Raw genomic sequence first — 24,028 nt, 5'->3', positions numbered from 1 at the left:
ATATATAAGATAATTGTTCTTTCTGTTCTTGTTGCTGTTCCAGAGGTCTCAGTTTTGAAACCTCGCTCTGATACCACATTGTCACGACCCTGCTACTTTCACCATAAAAAAAAAAATTTATTATGTTCTACCTCCCATTTACCATGATTAGGATACTTTTGTTTCACACGAATATAAGAATTGTATCCACGTGAATTATGATTTATGGCTCACACACCTTATTCGATATTTGACATATGTTATCCTCGTATGGTCTCACTATGCATTAACCTTTTTAATAGCTCAACACATGTTGGTGCATTGGATTTCCCATCGTCCGGATGGCATTAAACTCCAGCGCCACATGGTGAACGGTCATGGCCAGGTGGCTGTAGGCCATGTGGAGCCATGTGACCATTCTACGGTTTGTGCATTCGGTAAACGTGCCACACTCCCGCCCAAACGAACGACGAAGATTGTGTCTCCAGATCGGACGGTGAAAAATGGCCTTAGGGTTTGGTTGACATATAAGTTTACCGAGTTCTTCGGTTCTGGTTCATTTGCACTCTATGTTTCAGCAGTTCTTCCGACAGTCTCCTCCACCTTTCAGCTCCGCTGCTTGTACAGGTAACCCCCCCCACTATGGCAATTGCTTAAGGTTTACATTTGGTTCTTAACATCGTTTTATCAGATCCTAAGTATGTGCTCCCTCATTTGATACAGTTGATAACCGTGCGATGCTGTGCAGGAGGGTTCGGACTCCATGGCCTCGACCATTCAAGCAGTTTTCTGAATCGATTTGCACACACTTCAGGTAAGTCATCCGCAACTGTATACTTAATCGTTTGAGTCAGCTTATAATGGAGGTTTGACGGTCTTCAGTGACCCGACACGGAACTGATGCACGATGTTCTTGTGCTCAGGTCTGTTGTTTTGGCTTCAAGTTTTGATGTGGTTCACGGGCGGCACTCTTAGCCGGCTCTGTATTCCACAGAACCCTGAGGTTAAGGTTTATCGGTTACGGCCACAGGCCAACCGAGGGTTTGGTTGCTGGTCTTGATAATCACAGACGTTTATAGAATAAGTTTTGTATTTAATCGTTGTACAGTTCTATACTCTTTGATGGCTTGCCGTTATCATGAACTGGGGTTTACCCGACCCGCTCGCTCGGGCTTTGTTACAGTTAAACATTGTTAAGCTTGCCTTACTCACAGTTTATAATAGCATTGGTTGTGTTGATTCGGGTTGTAACCTTTCTATTAACTCATGCATATCTATGGTTCAGTTCAGGCACTCATCGATTTCTTGATTGGAGTTAATATATATGCGTATGTTTCCATTCCTGTGATACTGTATTTATTTATTTGATATTCATGGTTATTTTATCCTGGTTCAATTGCTGCGGTCATATGGTTACGGCTTGCTTCTGGAGTAATGGAAGCAAGTCCTTTCCTCTCCGCCTATATTCAATGGGTTGCATGAGGGTTTTTACCCGAATTTGATATTAAGATTTGCATCATATCCAGTTATTTATGCGTACAGTATTTCCACCTCGCTTGCTCGGCATGCCGTGACATTTGCGGTCTAATGCTAGTTTAAGGCTTATCTAAGAGTTTACTCATCACTGCTGTAACCATGATGTTCTTTTCAGTTTCACGGCTTCGTTGTTTTACTGAAGACCTGACTCTTAATACAGTGCTTGTAACCGTCTTCTTATCACTGGTTAACGTCAGTATTGAATATGGTCTCGTTTTGCAAGTTCATAAGCGTTGAAAATATTTTACTGTTTCGCATTCACTTGTATATATACTATTTCTTGCTGATTTTAGAATGCTCTCTCTCTTTATTTGGTTCCTGCCGCGTCATGTTTCATCTCTGTTATAACTTGTATGTCATAACCAGATCTGTATGGTCGACAGGGTTGAGGTTTACTCTGTAAACGTATATTTATTTGTTCATTCGCTGTCTCAAGAATATTAGTTGTATAACCGTATCTTTTAAATCTCGGTAAAAGGAATTATCAGCTAATACAAATATATCTTTAACCACGGCTTTTGTTGCCATTGAGGAATCATACGGTTGACTGTAAATAAATACCATACTGTAGATATATCGGTATCTCCTTAATAACGAAAAATATAAATACTTGTATTTGCTTAAACTCTGTTTCCTATTTTATAAATAAGAATCCAGACTGCTATATTCTGCAAATTATCATTACCTGATTCTTAAGAAAACCTATTTAATGAGACATACCTGATAATCTGCTACTGTCGCTCTTACTGTAAGGTTCACCTGCAGCAATCTAGCTCTTATCCTCCCAACCTCGAGAATCCACTGCACTGGATCTCCCCTCCGAGCTATCTTGTAGGCCACAGCCTTTTTCAAGATTCAAGCACCACGGTGCAGGGTTATCTGGTCACAACCAGACTTAACCCAGTATTCACACTCTGCTCTCTCCTCTGGAGTCTCCTCTGCCTGTTCCCTAACAGCCCAGAGGTTTTTCCTTTCCACCCCTTTCTGGGTGAGAGGCAGTTGTCTCCTCTTCAGTTTCTTAACTGATTCTTTTCTTTTAATAGAAAAGGCCCCTTTGTTGAGGCTGCCATCATTCTTTCAACACATGTGTATAATAATTCATTATATTTTCTTTTAACAAATAATAATGTCTTAATAACAAGTTGTCAACCATATTGTTTTTACCACAACAATTACCGGAAATTACAAGTTACCAGGGTTATTACATGGACATTGCAGAGGACATTGCGGAGGCTGGGAGAAAGCTGAGGACATTGCGGAGGCTGGGAGAAAGCTCAGTGAACAAACGACACTCATACATGCATTCTTGCTCTAGAACACCTCAAAAAAGAAAGTTAAATTACACAGTATTTTTTTTTTGTATTTTTGTCCGATTAATTTTACTAATTATTAAGTTGAGAATTTTAAGAATCACAAGATTAATTTGTTTAATCTACAAAATTTGAGTGTCACGTGGTTTTTTGAATCTATTTATATATTCAAAAGAATATTTTGAACAACAAAAATTCACAATCTCACCTAAACTTTTGTATCACCAGATTCCACTGCAAAGGTCATTTTGTCTATTAGCTTCTTAGCATAATATTTTAAATACCACTTGTCCGCTCTATATTAAATAATGAGGAAATTGTGCATTAATTACATTATCTCTGGGTGAAATTAAACTGCAAATTGAGGTATTTTATTTGTGAAAGATATACAATTTTTTATAGCTATTTGTTATTGTTATTGTTATTGTTAATGTAAATATTATTTTATTATTTTTCAATGTAAAACACCTACATTGAGTATTTTTAATAATGTGGTTGTACTAGTTTTTATTTTAAATTATTTATTTTCCATATTTTCAAATTAATGATGAAATATATATATATATATATATATATATATATAGAGAGAGAGAGAGAGAGAGAGAGAGAGAGAGAGAGAGCCGAGATTCTCATTATTCTACAACCTAGTATGATATGTCTGTGTTTAACTTGGAGTTGACATGTGTCATTTAAATATATATATATATATATATATATATTGAAAAAAATAGATATGATAAAAATGAATATATGTGTTTCATTTGTTTAATTAAAAGTATAATAAACATCAATAATTTCACTCTATGTCCATACTATGAAGGAGCGGTAAAAACATTTCACTTTCACTCTCAAACTAAAGTAGTTAAAAATAAAACAAAAAATTATATATACATTATATAAAGCAACTAGAAAAAAAAATATTTCTTTATTGAGTCGAGAGGGTCATTCTGTCCATATGACCTAATATAATTTCATGTAAAGTAATTAAAAAGAAAAAAAAATATGTGAATAAGATTTTTAAACCTTATATCAACTTTCTATATATCTATATATCGAAAAAAATGTTAAAAAAAATATTTAAAATTGTATAGAATAAAATATGCAATGGGGGTTATGAATAAAATATTTTAATATAAATTAATATTGACATATACTTAAAAATATAATAATAATAGAAAACCATTTCAGTGCACATATTTTGTAATCTTTATAGCATTAAAAAATACAATTTAAACAATGAAAAACTACACATTATTTTTTGCACTATAAAATAAGTTTTCACTTGAAGAAATTTGATCCCTCTCTACTCACTTTAAATCTAAGCTTAAAATGGAAATGGATATATACTGGGAGGTGAAACATTTTAAGCAATCTCACTACTATGCTCATGTAAATTTTGATCTATTTTATAGATTCATGGATACATACCAGTATATATTTTAAGCAATCTCACTACTACGCCCATGTAAATTTTGTTCTATTTTATAGATTAAAAAATGCAACATAAATAATGAAAATGACAAGTGGTCTCTCTCTTTTTATATATATATATATATATATATATATATATATATATAAATAATGAGAAGATCAAAATGAAAAAATTTCATTCAAATTTTGTGAAGATTTGATCGCGCTTAGCTCTTACTAGATTATCATTAAAAGTGGTTAACATAAGTTGTTATTAACAAGATCTATCTTAATTACAAATCTAGCAAGAACCCAGAATGATCAAATCTCTTGAGATGAAAACTTCTTTTAGAGTGCAAAATTTGAAAAAAAATGTCTACAATTTGATCCTATATATATAAAAAGATAAACTAAAAAAAATCAATTAGTTTATATAATGTATATATAGTTCTTTTTAAACTTTTAACTACTTTATTTCTCTATAAAGTTGATATAAGATTATGTTGTTTAATATGGACTTCAAAATATTTTATTTATGGTTGAGTAGGAGAGTGAAATATTTTTACCACTTCTTAATATGGTCATAAAGTGAAATTATTGATGTTTTGTTATAACTTTAATTAAAGAAACCAACCAGGTATATTCATTTTTTTTATTTTATTTATGGTGGAGAGCGAGTGTACTATTTTTACAATTTCTTCTTAGTATGGACATAGAGTGAGATTATTGATGTTTTATACTACTTTTAATTAAGCAAACTAAATACTTATATTCATTTTTGTTTTTTATTATATCTAACAATTATATATATATATATATATATATATATATATATATATATAGGGACACATGTCAATTCCAAGTTGAACATGGACATACTTACACCTCTTTGGGTTGTAGAATGAGCCTCTAGCTAAATTAGTATTTATATTTCAAATACATGATTTTATATTCTTGATAAACTAAGACAAGCATATAAATTGAATTGTTGATAAACGTCCATAAGCATGAAAACATTTAGCTTATGATACATTTCACATTGCCAAAATTTTAAAAAGTGATAAAACTTAACTAAATTATAAATTTATTTTAAATGATTTGTGTTATTAATTTGAAAGAAAATATCTATATATATATATATATATATATATATGTCTATATATATAATCATAAAAATTCTCATGGTAAATAGACTTCGTCGCAATATCAAAGGTCAATTTCATGACTTAGTAATACTTGCACAACCAAAACACTTACTGTCACTTTATCATGAAGATTCTTAATTTCTAAATAGTATTTGTTACAATACCATGGGCTAATACTATGACTTATCAATACCACATACTTGAAAAAACCATAATTGACTTTATATGATACTATTTCACATGAGAATTTTTTAATTAATGAATTTAATTAAAAAAATTACTTTGAAAGTAAATTTCAACTTTTAACTTATCTATATCACTCTAAATATTCTAAAAATTTGACATATATACAATACTATTATATCACTCTAAAAAAACCATAATTAACTTTATATAATACATATATCACTCTAAAAAACCATAATTAACTTGATATGATATTTTTTCACATAATGTTTTTTAGTTTAAAACATATATATATATATTTCAACTTTTAACTCATGTATATCACTATAAATATTTTAGAAAATTTAACATATATACTAATATCTTAGAGAAAATTTGACATGTATACTAATAGTCTAAAAAGTTTGATAAAAAATGACATATATATTCATATACTAGAAAATTTGATAAGAATTAAATCCATACCACTTACTTCAAATTTTAAAAAACTAAATCCATACCACTTACTTCAAATTTTAAAAAACTATTTTCAAAGTAAACTAACCTATTCAACATACATATTAATAATTAAATTAAAATTTTAAAACTCCAATATCAAGTCGCCTTTGTTGTATGGTTCAACATACTTATTAATAATTAAATTAAAATTTTAAAAATCCAATATCAAGTCGCCTTTGTTGTATAGGATTAGTTATACTGGTCACGTCACTTGCGAAACGCGGGTTTCAATTTATATATATCTCACCAAACGCAGGCTTCGGTGTCTCCTCCATCTCCAAAGATCTTTGCCTCTGCAACGCACTGCACCCTGCTCTGCTGATCTTCGATTGCGTGCTCGCTTCATAGCTTTTCATTGATTCTCCACAGCTTTGTTTTCATGGCACCTCTGCAAATGAAAATCACCAGAAAGCCGGCTATCCTTGTCGCTCCTCTCCTGCCTACTCCCAAAGGGTTGCTATACCTTTCCAATCTAGATGATCAACAGTCTCTCAGATTTCATATTCCCAACTTTCAATTCTATCGGTTCGATCAGTCGAAAAAAGGTGAGGATCCCGCCAAAGTTATCAGAGAAGCGCTGGCGAAGGTTTTGGTGTTTTACTATCCTTTAGCCGGAAGATTGAGAGAAGCGCCCTTCGGCAAGCTCCTCGTGGACTGCACCAGCGAAGGCGTGCTGTTTGTGGAAGCTGATGCCGACGTTTCCATCGAGGAATTCGGAGACCTGCACCCACCTTTCCCCTGCTTGGATGATCTGCTGCATGACGTGCCGGGCTCGGAAACTATTACCAATTCTCCCCTCCTCCTCATTCAGGTTAATTGATAACTCATTTTTTGATGAACGCAATTCATATTCCAGTCCAAATTATGTTTTTTTAACGTGTTGCTTATCACGATATTTCAGGTAACTCGGTTGAGATGCGGAGGGTTCATTTTCGCCCCTCGTTTGAATCACACCATGAGCGACGCGCGTGGCCTCGTTCAATTCTTGAAAGCTCTCGGCGAAATGGCGAGAGGGGCTGCGAGGCCTTCGGTTCGTCCAGTCTGGGAAAGAGAAATCCTCCGACCGCGGACGAATCCCACAGTTAAATTCCCCCACTACGAATATGATCAAATCGAAGACAAAGACGGGCAGATGGCGAACGTGAAGGAGATGAGGCAGAGTTCAGTCTTTTTCGGGCCGAAGGAGATCGAGTCGCTGAAGAGACAAGCAGTAGGGCAAGGCAAGTGCCCGACCTTTGAAGTTCTATCGGCCTGTTTGTGGCGTTCCAGAACGAGGGCTCTCCAACTGCCCGCTGAGCAGGAAGTTCGGTTCATATTCCCTTTGGATGGCCGAGCGAGATTCGACCCGCCGATTCCCGAAAACTTCTACGGCAATGCGATCATTTTGTCGTGCGCGAAGACGACCGCAGGAGAGCTGGCAACCAAACCGTTGTCCTTCGCTGTGAAGTTGATCCGCCAAGCGAAAATGAGCGTGAATAGCGAGTACATGCGATCGGTGATAGATTTGATGGAGTTGAGAGGGCACCCTCTCTTCACAGTGGTGGGCACCTATGGGGTCTCGGACTGTACTAAGATCGGGTTTAGAGATGTGGATTTGGGGTGGGGAAGAGCAGCGTACGGCGGGCCAGCACAAGGTGGATTGGGACCAGCGGCAGCGGCGGGCTTGACAAGCTTCCTCGTCCCTTATCGTAACAGAAGTGGGGTGGAAGGCATAGTGGTTCCAGTATGCTTGCCGCCCGCTGCTATGCAAATATTTGAATCAGAAATCAATGAAGCTATCGAGAACGCAGCCCCATACCTCCGATCCTCGATATAAAATAGCAATCTTCAAGCTTAATTATATTAAGTTGCTGTTATTTGAATAAAATCTCGTATTAAGTTGCTGTTATTTGAATAAAATCTCGTATTAAGTTGCTCTTATATGAATAAAATGAGGTGGGTACCTCGCCCAACAGTGTCCTTGTATTTCAGTGAAGTAAATTGGGTACACTGCAAGTTGTTTAGCTGCGTAGGAGTTGCCTTAGAGTAACATCAAGAAAATTATGTCGAAAAACTCTTTTAAAAATAAACAACCCAGCGTGTGTTCATTCCTTACTGTATGTTGCCGAAGCACTCCGCATTCATTCATGTAACTAGCATTCATTCATCTAACTAGGAGAGCTATCATTTAACTGTGTTTTTTTTATCATTTAACTGTGTTTTTTTAAACAGAAATTCTAGAAACCTATTTTGAAATAAACCGCATTTATTAACGTAATAATTGAGCTTTTATTATTTATATTGGTTGAAGGGGGCTTATTTATATTATGTAGCAATGCATATCTTCAATGAGTATTTCTAGTTATACCAGCCGATTGAGAAAAATGATCTATACATATCATTCCATATTCAAAAAAATACTATCCACTCTGTCTTGAAATAGTGACATTTTATCTAAATACTCAATAACTAGCATGAAATAGTGACATTTTATCTAAATACTCAATAACTAGCATGAATCAAATATGAAAAGTCAATAACCACAAACTATGGGAAGAGAAAAGAGCCCTCAACCCATATTGTCTCTCTCTCCAAAGATGTATAATGTATGATACCATAATAATCAACAATCCCAAGCTTTGATGGTGAGTCTACAGCATGATTATTCTTGCGGAATATGTGCCACAAGGTGATGGTTGTGAAGGTACCGCGGAGAAATTTGATCAGGGTGATCCAAGAAGAAAGATGTGGGGGAGAATTTGGGTTTGACTATAGACCATTGATGAGGACTTGTGAGTCTCTATATACAAATAAAATATCCATACACAGCTACCTGGAGATCCACAAGAGGCCCCAGAGAGCCAATGCTTCCGCCCTAATGTTGGTACTCGGTCCACCATTCCAATAAAACCTGTAATGTCATACTTCGTCCACCTAAAGCCAAACACCACCGCCACATTTGGAATTTTGGGTGACACCATCAAAGAAACCCTCAAGAAAAATGTATTGCATTTGGAGCAAATCTATAAGATCGATCCTTTATTGTGCGAATGGGAACTCTGACATCATGCAAACTAAGAATGACTTTGTGGATAATGAAACATATCCCTATAACATTAGGGATTTCCCAACCTCTCGGATGTGTGCCCTCCAAAAATTGCAGACCAGTGAAATGAAGTCCACCTCCTGCAACCAAATTCTGTTGAATTTGAATGGAATGCCCAAACCAGAGTGCTCCGGTCTCGCTGTAATACAATAAGCATTTGGTCAAAGATCACATATTTTTCTACCCATGATCACATACATCCTAACTCTCCACTAGGTTTTCATGCACTGAGAACCGATCCAATCTTTTACCAATGTGATCAACACCTACATGGGCATTGTGCCCGCTAAGAGTTAGAGTGAGAGGTCTGATATCCAGTGAATTATTGGACTCAAAACATTGAGAAAGATGATCAATGAGGGAAGCCGCCCTACATCTGACACCCATATATTGACACCCCTACATTCATCTCCGAGAGTTAGAGTGAGAGGTCTGATATCCAGTGAATTATTGGACTCAAAACATTGAGAAAGATGATCAATGAGGGAAGCCGCCCTACATCTGACACCCCTACATTGACACCCCTACATTCATCTCCGGATAAAACTGCATTGAAATCACCTACCATAATTACGCAATTTTAAATATATCATAGTGAGAGTGATCCATACACTTCAGGAATGTATATTTTTCATTGAGGAAATGTGGACTTCTCCGGATAAAACTGCATTGAAATCACCTACCATAATTACGCAATTTTAAATATATCATAGTGAGAGTGATCCATACACTTCAGGAATGTATATTTTTCTTTGAGGAAATGTGGACTTCTCCGAATAAAACTGCATTGAAATCACCTACCATAATTACCCCGAATATCACAAGTCAAAGAATGACACTCGTTGAAGGACTTTAATCGAAAGAAATAACACACTTATCGAGCGGTCATCATGAAATATTAGTATTTCTTTAAATGTTTTGACATTCGCGACTTGATTTGAGTGGCAGTGTATCTAGAGAGTTTGTGTTGTGAATGAAAACGTACAACCCATCATCATAAATCCGACAGCTTTGATTTTATGTTTATCAAAACGTACATCATAAATCCCACCGCTTTCATTTTTAGAAGAATTAATAAATATATTATATATAAATGAATACATCGATTTCAATTATAATTCATTGTTTTGGAAAAAATAAATTATTTTTTATAAAATCAAAATATTTAAATATGGATTTTGAGTAAATTAGGATATAATTTGTTATTTATTTTAATTTATTGTTTTGGGAAAAAATAATTTATTTTTTATAAAATCAAAATATTTAGGATTTTGATTAAATCATAATATAATTTGTTATTTATTTTAATTTTTTTGGTGTAAAAATTAGAGTTATTAAGTTGTATGGTTCTTAAATTTGATTTTGATCTTTTGGAATCAAAACTGTTTTAAAACTTATTTAAAGCTTCAAATAATTATGTTCTAATCAAAATTTTGTCAACAAAGTTTATAATACATTAAGAGCCTTCTAATTGAAAAATTATTTTAATAGAAATTTGTATGAGAAAGTTAAACTTATATTATTGACTAAAGTGATACTAAATAGATGTTAGGTCAATTCTCATTATTCACAATGCGGAGCTAGTCACACTTTGACTACCATGATACTAAGTAGATGCCATGCTAACTAACATCACAGAGAATGTGGAGTTACTCACATGTGGAATTTCAAAAAGATATTAAAGAGTCCAAAACAATCTCTCTACTAGTGGGATGTTATGATGCTATGAGTAGATTGTTCTTCCATTCAACATTGGAATTGGATGTATTTTGGATAGTTGGGGTAAATGATATTATTATCATCCTAGTTTTTATCTTTGTTATCATACTCCATTCAACATTAGAATTGGATGTATTTCTGGTAGTTGGAATAAATATTATTATTCTCTTCCTAATTTTTTTTTTATTCTCTTGAAATTCTTAAATTCCTTTTTTATATATATAACTAACTAACACTAAAAACACTAAATATTATTTTTTAATTTTAAGGGAATGAAAAATAGAAAATTAAAATATTAAAAATTATTTTTCCTTGGTAGGTGAGGAATTTAAATATAATTCATGGAAACGAAATATAAAAAAATAAGAAAATAATTAAGATAATTTAAATTATCGAAACAAAATAAATTTATAATATTTTTATTTAAAATAATCAATTAATACTACTACATTATTATTAATTTTATATTTTGTATTTTGTACCATATATAAAATATATATAGTAACAAGGGGCTTACCATATGAGAAATCAAAATTTTGTCTTTTAATTCAAAATTAAAATTAGATTATTATTAATAAATTATTTAGGAGATGTAAAACTCACAAGTAGAAAATAATATTATAATAATTTATAGCCTATAATCCAAACACACTTCCTCAACAGAACACAATAAGATAAAAAAATACAACTAACAAAAAGAATAAAGATTAGTGGAAGAGGATTTTTGCTGGAGAGCAATATCTAGAGTTACCTCCTTTGTTGTTGATGTTTTCAATGGAGATTCTTAATCTGTATATAGGATTTGTTACAATATTATGGGCTAATATCATGGCTTATTAATACCACACACCCAAAAAAATCATAACTCACTTGTTTATATGTCATATTTTAATTAATCAATTTAATTGAAAGGGAAAAAATAACACAAAACTATTTTGGAGATAAATCTCAAGCTTTGATTTGGGTATATTGTTATAAATATTCTAGAATATTCCTTGGAGATTAAATCCTTCCACCTAACACAACCATATAAATTAAGTGGTTGGTAAATTCCCATAGACATTAATCCATAATAGGTAACAAAAAACTTATTACATGACACACCTCAGGTTGCTAAAATAAAAAAAATCATAAAACTAATTAAATTATAAATTTATTATTATACAGCTTGAGTGGCCTAATGGTTAAGAGCATGTCTTTCTTAGTAAGGGGTCACAGTCAGAGGGGGTAGATTATGTATGCTTTCGTAGACTTTAGCAGTTAAGGGAGGTGGGCCCTTTGTCCCACAAACAAGGGGCTCTCATACACCAATTTGGTCTCTGGTCATGAGCTTAAAATCAAATATATTATTTCTAGCAATTGCACCAAATGTTGGAAAGGAAACATTGCAAGGCATAAATTCGAGAAGAATAACATGAGCTTGAACAGCTACTGATTCTATACCTTAAATGCCCACTATGTGGAAACAATGAAACCTTGAAGCACTTGTTCTAGTTTTGAAAATATGCTCATTTTGAGGTTAGACCCTCCTTGCTCTCATATAATATTCCCTTAAATATTTATGTATTGGGAGATTCTCTCCCCTGGGCCATAAATTTTCACACAACACAATACTATATTAGAATTGTTATCTTATATCTTTGGAACATAACAAGGATATGTGTATCAACTTGTTTTTAGCGTACTTTTGATGTCTTAACAAGAGGGGTCTCTCATTTGTGTATATTTGAGTCTACATATCCAAGTGCAAATGTAGAAGGGGAGATGGAAATAATCCAGCTACATGAGTTACTGGGATACTAGATAATGCACAATGAACAAAGTACCACCTCAAGGATATTCTCTTGCACACTACACATTCTCAACTATCAAGCAACAAAATTAACATACAACAAGTCAAGTTGTAAGAGAGTGTCAAGAGAAGCAAAGGCATTGACCCGCAACAAGAACCCCAAAGTGGTCTCTCACTTCGACAAATTTCATACTATTCCTCTGGACATCAAGATGAACCCACACATGAAAATTATGGATAGTTGATACTAAGACCACAATTGAAGGTTTGGGGCCTCCTCCAAAGGATGAAGACTCTCCTCCTTGAATGGATTTAATTCTTGCAGCATCATGGTCTATCCACCGAGTTTGACCATCTGCATCAGTTGAGAATATATGAGTCTTATTCATTGGGATTTTTGTATTTCTTCTTGTTAACCTAGTGAAAACCCTGCCAAGTGTTTCTAATCCAAGAGAAAGAGGAGTCACATCCAGTAAAATCAGTTCCTTTACATGCCCACAAAATTCCACTTTGGATGGCAACACCCATTTTTATCAAGCAGAGAATGAGAAGAAATAAATAATGAATGTAAAATAACCTGACATCTCAAGGGAAGGAACATGCCTCGAATACACCATTGGATATTTCAAGCACTGGTACATCAAAATTACCCCCACCAAGATTAAACACAATAACTAGGTCCTCCTTCTCATTCATGCCATAAGAAAGGGACGTTGCAGTAGGCTTATTGATGGTTCTTTTGACATTAAATCCTGTAATTTTACTAACATCTTGCGTTTCTTGGCACTAAGCATCATTAAAATGGGAAGGGATAGTAATGACTACATTCGAGAAAATATTTACAAGGTAACCCTCGATAGTTTCTTTCCTTGGTCAAGAAAACCTAGTTGTAGAGATGCATGTAGACCAATGTACAATGCAAAGGTGAAGAGCTATGGTGAAAACGAATGGAAAAAATAGAGCACACATGTCTTCTATGTGATGAACAATCCTTTTCATAAAATAGTTATTTAGCTATTTGATTATTGTGCACTTATTTCCTTTGTGTCGAAACTGTATGCTGCACTATATGATGTCCATGTTGATCCATATCGTTGTACTTATAATTTTCCATCTGAATGTTCCTCTATCTCACTTTCTTGTCACAAGCCACCTACGGCCATACTTAGACTTTTCAATGTTCATGGTTGCTCCCTACAGCAAAATTCCTATTTAAAAGACTATTCAGTGAATAAATACCGACATTTATATATATTTGATGCTACAGAATAAGCTATCAATATTAGCATGTATCCTACTAAATAGTACAAATGCCTTTGCCCAGTAGGGAAAAATAATGGTTTAATCATGATTATTACTCTCTATTAATATTGATCATCTATTACAATCCTTCACATGATATGTACAAATTCCCATCAGATACAAAACAAAATCCTAATGCCTTAGACCATTACCAAAACAAATAGTAGCTTAACATTCACATGATACATGATAATATTTGATTCCATACTCCATCTTAGTATCAATCATTATTTACGATCAAATACAATTTGAACATTTTGTAAAGTAAAAAAAAATACATTGTTTCCCTACCAATAGCTTACAAGTAGTCATAAAATTTTTGGGACGTACTTGTTGCATCCATGAGGCGTAAAGATGAACCAAAAAGGGGAAGTTAGCAAGTAGATATAGTAGATAATTAATGCTTTACTATGACCCAATTCAGATACACACAAAATATGTTTTGTGTCCCATTCTTGTTATGTGTCCCTAAAATTTTGTTGAATGTTACAGTGATCTTTGTCAGTTAATGAAATGAACAAGTTTCATTACAATATCATGGGTAGCATAACTCAAAACCAAGATCGCATGTAGAACACATAAAGCATCACTAAAACATATTTTCTTATGGTTGTAAGGGAAGGGCATAAAACCCACAGGTTCCCTAAAAATTTCCACTATACTCTTAAATTGAAGAGAAAAACCCCAACAAAGGAACCAAATTGAAAACTCAATGCAAGAGTTTTGAAGAAACCACCCATTGAAGAAGCAGGTTGTTAGATCATTGAGTATTAGTTTGAAAGCCGATGAAAGAATTTTTAGTTCAGTGATTCAAGAGTGGCCCATTAAATTTGAGATCCTTGCCAGATTTCATCAACCCAACAAGTCACCCATCATTGAATTGGATTCATATCAATTAATTCATATCACTTTTTGATTCAATTTCTTCATATTAGTCAAGTCATGGTAGTATGAACTAATTTTAATTGGATGGTTTAATTTGATAACAAATTTAACTAACCGTTTGGAATTTACATAAAAAATAATCTCCACAAATTTCAATAAAACATACTAAACAATCTTCTTCATGGGACTTGATTACTACATATAAGGTGACATTAAAAATAAATGAAGTAGCTGATTAGCATGCCTAAAACAAACACAATGAAAAATTCAAACAGTCTTTTAGGGTAGATCCACTTATTTGATAAAAAACATGGATAATACACAAGAAGTTCAAGTATAATCTATGTTTAACAAAGTGAAACTAAATAGTTAGTTTCCCGGAAAAATGGAAGTCATAATCTATATTAAGGTTACAATTGTATATAGGTAGTACTACCTATTTGAATAATGTGTCAAACATAAGCCAATATAGTAAAGATATCTTGCAATTACAGGCATTTTGTATATGCCAATTCATGTATTCTCTAAAATATATAGAGTTGACACCACATCAAAATTTCCTTCTCATTCCTCACTGAATATAAGAATTCTACTCCATACATTCAAAACAATACAAATTATCTAATGCAGTAGGTTGTGATAACATGTGCTTATCCTATAGTGTATGAAAAACATAAACACAAAGCTTGACTGGAGAAACAAAATAAGTTGCCTAAATTTCATATCTAGGCAGTGGTACTATAAATACATATGCCAAATAAGCTCCCAGTGGTTCTCTTAATACATGTGTCGATTAAGTTTAAATCACATTTTGGACAACCTACTAAAATTCCTCAAGCTAAAAAAATCGTTTGTAAGCACACCATCACAAATACCAACTGGTTTAGATAATGAGTATTGCAATCAGTCCAATGTTCTGGCAAAAGGATATCCAAGAGGAAGGGATAAGATTGAGTTACTGAAAGCACCGTGCCAATTTTATTTGATGCTCATTCTTGAGGATAGTGACAAGATACATAGCCTAAACCAAAATAGCACATGATCTAACTAGTCAGGCGCTCATTTTAATATTTTATATTGAAAATTTTAGTGACCTGCAAGCTTGTATCTTCATGGAAATTTTGGTATAAAAAATTGAACTATACATTATCAAAGTGATTATAGTGCATATATTGGAATATATAAGAAGACAAAAAAAAAGGAAAAACTAAAGGAAGACATTCCCTAGAAGATAAAATGAGTGGAATAATCCTTACTTGGATCAGTAAATGTGACCAGACCAGTGCCTTTGAAATCAAAATTCTAGTACTTTCTACGATGAATCTGATAGTAACTATTCATTGCATATGAAGCATGGGCATGAACATTATTTGGATTATATCAAGGTCTGCCTTGACGAATTGAAGCACAATTTGCACCACCCATCCCACAAGAAAAACCAAAAGACCCTACCAGAACTGGGTTTGGCAATGTAATAAACGACACTGCGAAGGCCTCCCCTTGAACCTTTTGGTTGTCCTGATAATAAATAAATCTGGCTAGGTAGTGGGCTTGTGGGAGATAATATGGAGGAGGAGGAGATATACACCAACCACAACTCAAATCTACATCATATACTTTTGAATCATCCGGGTTTAGCAGCCCAAAGTTCCTCTCAATGGTTGGCCCTAGCTTATGGTTCTCATTAAAAAGTGAAAAAATAAAGGTCTCTATGACTCTATTAGGCCTCATTGGAGTTCTTGCATTGGAAGTAACATGTTTGATGAATCCAGTGTTATAGTTTCTAACATTCTTAGGATTCACTCCTATACCATTTGGGTCTCCTTTGGAAGGCCAACAGGCCTCAGAGATAGTTACAAGGTGTTGACGATGCTAGACCTGCCAACATTAAGAGGATCTCCCCAGTATGAAGTCCCAACTAGACCTTATACCATTTGGTGTAGGAGTCCCATCCGGTACGATGGCCCGATTTCCATTATCTTAAAGATATGCCTTAGATCTTGCTTTTCATCACATGAGAGTGGTCTGCTTTGTCTTTGAACAACGAGGTTCATGTGCTTGGTGAGTGCTAGTGTTACTTTTGTCAAGGTTCTTTCACTGTGGAGGGAGAGGGTGGAAGTGAGTCTCTAGTCAAAAGGGAAGAGTCCCAACTGTTTCACAGACACACAACACAACAGGACATGCTGAGCTTCTGGTGGACTAGTCCACACGAATGCGGAAGTTAGAAACACATAGTGAAGCAATAGCATGTACAACAACCAATGGAGCAGTCTGCATGAGAACGGTGGTCGTTATAACAAGTTTATAAGAAAGGTTCTGTCTAGTGTCCTTTGAGGCATCCCGCACGGGCAATATAACATTAACGACTTATACAACACATTTTCATAAGCATATGTGTTAGAGCAACCGAAATAGTTCAACTGTTTTAACACAAGTTAAAGGAACATGCATTACAAGTGTTCCAAGATTTGTCTTACAAACAGTTACAGTACATGTGTGAAAACGTGTTGGCCTGTTAACAAGCTTCTCAAATAAGAAAAAGTTCCAAGACACATCGGTACACCATACATCACTAACTCCGTAAGAGGAGCGTTGGAGCCATTGCTCGCTCCTCAAAGAAAATATTACAGACTCTCAAGGCTATGTGGGAGGAGCCAAGGTGAAAAATTCTTTTTCATGTACAAATGAGGGGTATTTATAGCCAAGGGTAAAACTGACCCTTGTGACTGTTCAACTTCCCTCATGACTATTTGACTCTTCAAATTTACATGACTCTTCAGATTACATGTGGGTCCCTTGGACTTCCACGTTACATTACATTGATTACAACAGTGTGGCTCACAGTAGTGATGTGGCCGAGATGACTCATGGCATGACTCAACATGACAATTTTGATATGTTCATGCTGCTAGTGGTGTCCATGTCGAGCTGAAGTGCTGCTGAGTGATGAATGTCTTCTTGGTGTATCATATCTTCACCTCCGCATGGCAAGGTGTGTGGAGTCTTCGATGGTGTTGGTGTTTTCTTGATTTTGCATGTGCACATTGCTCCTTTGCTTTTACTTTGGCATTCTTTATGTGTTCTTCTGTTCGCAAAAAAATCTCCTCGCATACATTATCCGTTCGCAAAAACATCTCCTCGTATACATTGTCCGTTCGCGAAAAATTATCCTCGCATGCATTGTCTGTTCGCAAAAAAATCTGCTCGCATGCATTGTCGTTCATCTGTTCGCAAACAAATCCCCTTGCATGTTCTCTACTTGCTCATCCCGTTCATCGTCGCGTCTTGTCTCATCCATGTACATGTATCTTCCATCACTCATGACGAGACGACATCAAATCCATAAATCTCCTAGTCCACCATGATGCATTGTCATTCGATTTCGAATGCAGGTGACTAGGAGAGAGGACAAGGTTATGAAACTGCGGAAGGCAGATTTCAAGCTAGGATGCAGGTTTTGGGCACTGCCGGTGAAAATTACGCAGAATTCACTAAGAGACTGAGATGGAAAATCCAGATCAACAGTGACTATCCGCGGGATTTGGCTGGGCTCATAGGAAGGTCTACATAATTTTCTGAGGGAAGCAGTGTAGGAAGTAGAGGGGCTTGGTAGAAAAACTACGAAATTCCTTCAGGGAGCTGGTAGCGGGCTAGAGGAGGCTTGTAGGGAAAAAATGTGCATTTTTCAGGTAGTTGGCAGAGGGCTACAGGAGTGTTGCTGGAAAAAACTACGCAATTGTTGGAAGGTTGGCCTACTGACATCCTTGAGCAGTTTCTGAGCTAAGCAGGATGTTGGGTAGCTGGGGACTTCTCATGAAATCAGTACAGTTTTCTGGGTAAGCAGCAGGCCGAATGATTGGCTGGAAAAACTGCGCAATTTTTTAGGGAGACATCGACGGACACTGGGTGTATGTTTGGCATGTTTGCACAATTTCTTCATTCAGTAGAGCGAATGTGCTTTACAAATTTTGCACAATTTTTTGGGGGAGTGAGTTCCGGGGTCAATTCCCCATCAAACTCTCTGGTTGACAAGTTGTAGGGTTGGTTGATTCGCTTGTGGGCAACGCATATTGAGATGGGTTACTGAGAAAATTTTGTGCTGTTCTGGATGATAGTCAGTCCAGTCAATTCCAGGATTGCGTAGTGCAGGCTACCTGGGAGACAACCTCAAGCTCTGCACAATTTTGGGTAGCAGTACATGTTCACTGAGGGTTGAAACTGTGTAATGCAGCACAAGGAGGGTTCAACTGTTGGAGGGTGATCCGGTCGTCAGAACTTCATCAAAATGACTAAGTGTTTGAGTGAGTGAACTTGTGCATACATGAACTTGCGAACACACACTCAACATGACTTGATGACAAGATGCCTCAGACCATCAAGACAACATATACTCAGTGTGACTGACCGATGGTGCAAGCAACAAGCGCGACACTTGTGATAGATCGTTGAGCGACCGCGACGACGCTTGCGCAACACTGCATACAACTTCATGTGTGAGTGTGACGGATGTTTACATACAAACACAACTTGTACACACAAAGAGGGACCTTGTGCATGGCCAGAACATGGATGCAAGCAAGACACTATGACGAACATGCAAAAAGTTGACCGGTTAATGGTCAAGTGAGGAGGGTGCAAAGACTCAACATGAGCTCATGGGATGAGCCCGAGTGCTTGTAAACATCAAGCGAAAAACCAAAGGAAGGCTCTGAAATTGAATGCAGGCCAAAATTTTGGAGGGCGTTGCAGCTGCTACAACACTTAGCGACACACTATTTGAATTCCAGCTTCTTTGTTTTGGTTCATTCACAACACAGGGGCTTGGTCTTTTAGGGAGTATTGAATCATTGAGTGGGTTACTTCGGCTTCCCCACTTACCCCATGGGCAAACATGGTTCACCTTTCTCCAACTCATTCAAGCACAACACAAGTTTTAGCTTGATCACAGTGTTTCAAAGTTGGGAAAGGTAGTTTGGCTCGTAAGTTAAAAATTTTCAAAGTATAAGTTTTCATCTCTGGTGTTGCTCTACTGCCAGTAGGCCTCAACAGTACCCTGGTGGCGTCACGCAGGAACACACACATTGCTCCACTTCCAGCGAGCCTGGTCAGTACCCCGGTGGAGTTGCATGCTTCACCTCTCTGCGCAGGAAGCCTTTCACTTCTTTCACCTTTGTATCTATATATATATAATTTTTTTAAGAGGACTGTGCATCGGCACTTATTTATTTTTGGGGCGAAAGAAGGATCTTGACTTATGAGAGAAGAAAAGGTTGTTCCTTCAGAGAAGCATGTAGGACCTCTCACATAGGTTTTCTCATTTAGATTTTCCCCTTCTCTGTTTCTACTAGTTGGATGAGCTTGAACACACATAGCAGAACGTTGAGTATGGGCATGGGGTTTCACAATGTGGACACAAGTTCATGGTTGGACCCAAGCTTCCCTTGTAGATGGCTCATATTTTCTGTTAAGACTTCATCGGCTGAAGGTTATAACCATGCACAAAGAAGACAGACACAGGACTGGCCAAGTGCTGCAGTGTCACAAGACTCTTTGAATCTCAGCCACATACTCATTCAAAATCCAGAACTCAGTAGAGGGCAACACTTATTGAAAAAACAAAAAATAGCATGGTATTAAGCAAACATAACAGAGCAAAGAAAAAATAAAAAAGAAAAGTGAAAAGACAACAAGAAAGCAAAGTGAGCAAGCAAACAAACCAAACCAAGTCAACAAGGAAACAAACAAGAAAACCAGAAAGCAAAGATAAGCGAGAAATCAAACACTACTCCTACTCCTACTGTAAACGGATGGGGTTACGTAAATGAAACTTCCAGTGAAGCCACCATAGGCATACCTGACCTGCAGCCACAAATATACAAGCGATTAAAACAGATAAAAAATAGTGTGCAACAAGAAATACAAAAACTTGACAAACTTGCACATGAGAGAGAAAGTCTCACCTCTAGACAGAAAGATGTGTCACAACCACCCAACACAGATGTTTACCTCCTTGGTTAATACCATTTTTCAACAAAACTTGGAGGCCTCTTGCGAGTGTGTGTTCTTCTCTACCAAGTTTCTTAGCGAGTGTGAGGAAGGATTGAAGCTTGTTACTTACAACACGACTCGCCAAGTAAGATTGTTCCAGCCATTCAGCGATTGGACCATAAAATTTGTGATGGCCGTTTTGAAAGACTCGTGATCTTTGAGAAGATGGGTACCTGATTTGAAAGAAGGGATCACGATGGGAACCTGGTACGGATAGATAAATCTGGTCATTCTCGTCGTTCATGTCAACACAATGAGGGTCTTCCATATCCATTAGTGCTGGATGAAGTGCCTCACCTGCTTGACAAAATTCTGACGAGAAAGATGTTACACAGTGAGGCATGAAGCGGCTATCATTGGATGTACTCTTGGGAAAATGATAAACTGCATGACAACCACCCAAGATAGAAGAAAAATCAGACTAGTTGGTCGAGATGCGAGATTCCTAGTTTGACATGAACAAAGAAAATTTTTGAACAATCTTGTGAACACTCTGAATGAGGGAACCAAGTTCACTGTGCGCTAGATATGACAGAACACTCACCTACAACTTGTGAAAAATTGTGCATGCATCATTGTCATCATAGAAATGTAGAAAAGATGCGAGCACTGTGAATGTGTGAAACTAGTTGCGGTATTGTGAAATGAGAGTAACTGGATTTGCATGAAAATTTGTGCGCTTGTCATCACACATGGAGATCACTGGTGTGATGACAAGGCATATTTGATGTGAAAATTTTCGCAAGAAGACCAAGGAGATGATTACGAGAGAGAACACCAAATAAGTATGATTCTGGACAAAGATAGTCTTTGAGATGATCCACTTCGTTGTTGCATGATTGCATGAGGGAGAAACACTCCTAACCCGAATTGGATGTAAGAGAGGTGCATGAAGATGGACATGTTGTAATAGACTCATGGATTAAGTCATTAGTGAAAATTTGAAATTTTGAAATATCACACCCGGCATAGTAAATATTTTTTACACGGGGATCCACGTCAAGTGAAACCATGTAGATAAACATATCGTGCATGAGAAATGAGATCTGATTTGGTTCGAGGGGCTTACCAAAGTTGCAAAGTCCTGACATAACCATAACCAGACATTGAAGTGCCTCAACTCCCTGGCATGCCCCAAAACTTTCCAGAATTGAAAAATTGCATTTTGAGATGTGAACCCGATCATGCATGGATTAAGGATGGTTGTTGTTTCTGATTACAAAACTGCTCTTAGGATAACAACCATCTCTATCACAAGCTTCATCAAAATTTTCAGATTTAGTGAGCTGACTTGACGAGCTATCTTCATGCAACTCACAAGATGATGACGAGTGGGAAGAGTCATGTGCGTTGAGACTGTTTTCATCATGGACAACCTCACTGCCTTGTATCAATCAAAATCACCAAACAAAGATGAAAGATAACAGGGGGTATCTCCATTGCATGTAGATGCGATGTGAATGGCAGGACACAAGGGTAAGTGAGGTGCAAAGGAAGTTTCGATATGGATGTCTGCCTTGACCGGGGTGCATTCCAAATCTGAGTTAGAGTGTACATGAGAGAATAATAGATCACGTGATGTTCTTGACTATTCATCACAACATACAGAAGCATGGGAGTGATGACTTCCTAAGACTGGAGGTTGATCGAAAGAATTAATTGTGCATGATATTTCACCAAGATTCGCAGATTGAGAATAGATCAAGAATGGAAGCTAAATGTTTTTATGTGAACCATTTTGAAACATAGAAGAGGAATTGATTGTGTCTTCACCTTCCTACTCCTCCGCTTGTATAATGAGACTACCTTTCACATGACCGCAATTTGACCCAACAGCTTGAGAATCAAGAGGGTGCACGCAACTAGCTTGTGAAGTGGATGATTCAAGCGAGTCCTGGTACAAGGAGTCATGGATTGTAAATGATGGAGGATGGAAGAGATGCATATTAGACTCAAGACTTGAGTTACAAACTATGATGTCCTCTTTTGGAATGGAGGAATGAGTCTTCGCCATATGCTTTCCGAGCCATTATGGAATTTCCTCTGTTGGAGTGGGAGATGGCTAAGAAGATGGGCTGGGAACATGCTACGTAGATTTCTCAACTTTGCAACCACTGCGAGGGGGTATCCGCTGCACATATTTCTTAGCTTTTTGACTGCTACGAAGGGGCACCTGCTTTGAGACTGGAAAGGGAGGAGGAAAAGGAACAAATGGGGTGTTGGGATCCTCCTCTAAAAACTGAGGGGCCTTACGGTCTGCAAGAGTCAAGGGAGAAGGGAAATCGAGAGGTTCACTGTGTCGGGAAACATGAACCAGGTGTTTCAGCTCCTGGTTCATGAATTCAAGGTCCACAAATCATTCACGAATTTCGTAATAGAGGTGAAGGAAGTGGGTAGCAAAGTCCTTAATTGATTCACCAGGCTTCATTCTTAAATGAGATATTATTTCATAGACATCTTGGTGGTTACACTTATCAAAGGCTTGATGGAGCTCCTTGAGCAGAGTGAGAAGGGAATGGAAAGAAGCAGGTGGCAGGGTTTGACATCACCGATTAGAATGACCTTCAATGGTGAGGAAGAAAGGTACATAAACAAGCTCATCACTATCGATTTCATGAGATTTGTAGAAATAAAGAAAATCATAAATGTGCTTGGTTACGGACGTCTTGCCCTCACCGTAAAACTTTAACAAGGACAAGTGATTGAGAAGCTCATCGGGGTTTATAGTTGATTAAGGAAGAAATGAGAGAAACATCCGGGGAGCATGAATTGTGTATAATCCATTTGGTAAGAGATTCAAACCATATGTAACAGGCTCAACTTGTTATCTAGCCCTCCTTCTAGCGCCAGAATGTTAACGGCGCTGGACCCACCAACATTCAGGGGATCTCCTCAGTATGAAGTCCCAACTAGACCTCACACCGTTTGGTGTAGGAGTCCCATCCAATATGATGGCCCGATTGCCATTATCTTAAAGACATGCCTTAGTTCTTGCTTTTCAGAATGTGAGAGTGGTCTATTTTGTCTTTGAACAGTGAGGTTCTCGTGCTTGGTGAGTGATGGTGTTACTTGTGTCAAGGTTATTTTACCGTGCAGGTAGAGGGTGGAAGTGAGTCTCTAGTCGAAAGGGAGG

The 24,028-nt window shown here is 36.5% G+C and overlaps 2 protein-coding genes across 3 annotated transcripts; both read left to right on the top strand.

The window, feature by feature from the left end:
- Positions 1-285: 285 nt before the first annotated feature.
- On the top strand, positions 286-1,265 carry LOC149253900 (uncharacterized). Of its 2 annotated transcripts, none has more exons than XM_089456959.1 (3): positions 286-606; positions 728-793; positions 903-1,265. In XM_089456959.1, the coding sequence occupies exons 1-3, from the start codon at positions 290-292 to the stop codon at positions 952-954; spliced, it is 435 nt and encodes a 144-aa protein (XP_089313085.1). In that variant the 5' UTR covers positions 286-289; the 3' UTR covers positions 955-1,265. The 2 variants fall into 2 exon arrangements, with proteins under 2 accessions (XP_089313085.1, XP_089313086.1); XM_089456960.1 differs by having other exon boundaries at positions 703-793.
- Positions 1,266-6,316: 5,051 nt separating this feature from the next.
- On the top strand, positions 6,317-8,195 carry LOC149253899 (benzyl alcohol O-benzoyltransferase-like). The gene is made up of 2 exons (XM_089456958.1): positions 6,317-6,875; positions 6,966-8,195. The coding sequence occupies exons 1-2, from the start codon at positions 6,444-6,446 to the stop codon at positions 7,878-7,880; spliced, it is 1,347 nt and encodes a 448-aa protein (XP_089313084.1). The 5' UTR covers positions 6,317-6,443; the 3' UTR covers positions 7,881-8,195.
- Positions 8,196-24,028: the final 15,833 nt, after the last annotated feature.

This window comes from Pinus tabuliformis, chromosome 7 (genome assembly GCF_031772625.1).
Source record: "Pinus tabuliformis cultivar Carrire ecotype Pingquan chromosome 7, CPIR1, whole genome shotgun sequence".
Classification (NCBI taxonomy): domain Eukaryota; kingdom Viridiplantae; phylum Streptophyta; class Pinopsida; order Pinales; family Pinaceae; genus Pinus; species Pinus tabuliformis.
The sequence above is the reverse complement of the archived record's forward strand: the minus strand, read 5'-3'. Positions and strand labels throughout refer to the sequence as shown.

Coding starts and splice junctions, on each gene's coding strand:
- LOC149253900 (XM_089456959.1), top strand. CDS start 290: ATGTTGGTGCATTGGATTTCCCATCGTCCGGATGGCATTAAACTCCAG. Junction 607..727: donor CAGCTCCGCTGCTTGTACAG/GTAACCCCCCCC, acceptor GATGCTGTGCAG/GAGGGTTCGGACTCCATGGC. Junction 794..902: donor TCGATTTGCACACACTTCAG/GTAAGTCATCCG, acceptor TCTTGTGCTCAG/GTCTGTTGTTTTGGCTTCAA.
- LOC149253899 (XM_089456958.1), top strand. CDS start 6,444: ATGGCACCTCTGCAAATGAAAATCACCAGAAAGCCGGCTATCCTTGTC. Junction 6,876..6,965: donor CTCCCCTCCTCCTCATTCAG/GTTAATTGATAA, acceptor ACGATATTTCAG/GTAACTCGGTTGAGATGCGG.